Genomic DNA, 558 nt, shown 5'->3' with positions numbered 1-558 from the left:
TGTAGCAGTGTGTAGCAGTGTGTAACAGTGTGTATAGTGTGTAACAGTGTGTAGCAGTGTGTAGCAGTGTGTATAGTGTGTAGCAGTGTGTAGCAGTGTGTATAGTGTGTAGCAGTGTGTAGAGTGTGTAACAGTGTGTATAGTGTGTAACAGTGTGTAACAGTGTGTAACAGTGTGTATAGTGTGTATAGTGTGTAACAGTGTGTAACAGTGTGTATAGTGTGTAGCAGTGTGTAGCAGTGTGTAACAGTGTGTAGCAGTGTGTAGCAGTGTGTAACAGTGTGTAGCAGTGTGTAGCAGTGTGTAACAGTGTGTATAGTGTGTAACAGTGTGTACAGTGTGTAGCAGTGTGTAACAGTGTGTACCTGGTGGAGCGGATCATGCGAGCCAGCAGCGTCCTCTTCTCCTCCAGAGTGAACTGCATCACTCCTGGAGTCTCAAACTTCTGTCTGATCCACTGACACTGCTCCAGGTCGTTGATGAACATGAACTCCACCCCGATGTGCTGACAGTACGCCATCTGAACCACAACCACCACAGGGTCACTGAGGGGGTGGG

The 558-nt window shown here is 47.5% G+C and overlaps 1 protein-coding gene across 1 annotated transcript in view; it reads right to left on the bottom strand.

Annotated features, from left to right (window-relative positions):
- Positions 1–336: 336 nt before the first annotated feature.
- LOC111651438 (2-oxoglutarate dehydrogenase complex component E1-like) overlaps positions 337–558 on the bottom strand; it is a gene marked incomplete at its 3' end in the record, with an annotated part of 10,992 nt that continues 10,770 nt past the window's right edge. The window contains exon 5 of the mRNA XM_023401381.2: positions 337–520. Within this exon, the coding sequence (XP_023257149.2) occupies positions 337–520 (184 nt within the window). The remainder of the gene's footprint in view (positions 521–558) is intronic.

Source organism: Seriola lalandi, unplaced genomic scaffold (assembly GCF_002814215.2).
Source record: "Seriola lalandi dorsalis isolate HSWRI2012SDOR001 ecotype SW California unplaced genomic scaffold, Sedor1 jcf7180002053635, whole genome shotgun sequence".
NCBI classification, from domain to species: Eukaryota; Metazoa; Chordata; class Actinopteri; order Carangiformes; family Carangidae; genus Seriola; species Seriola lalandi.
Note: the sequence above shows the minus strand (reverse complement) of the source record. Positions and strands in the feature narration are given on the sequence as shown.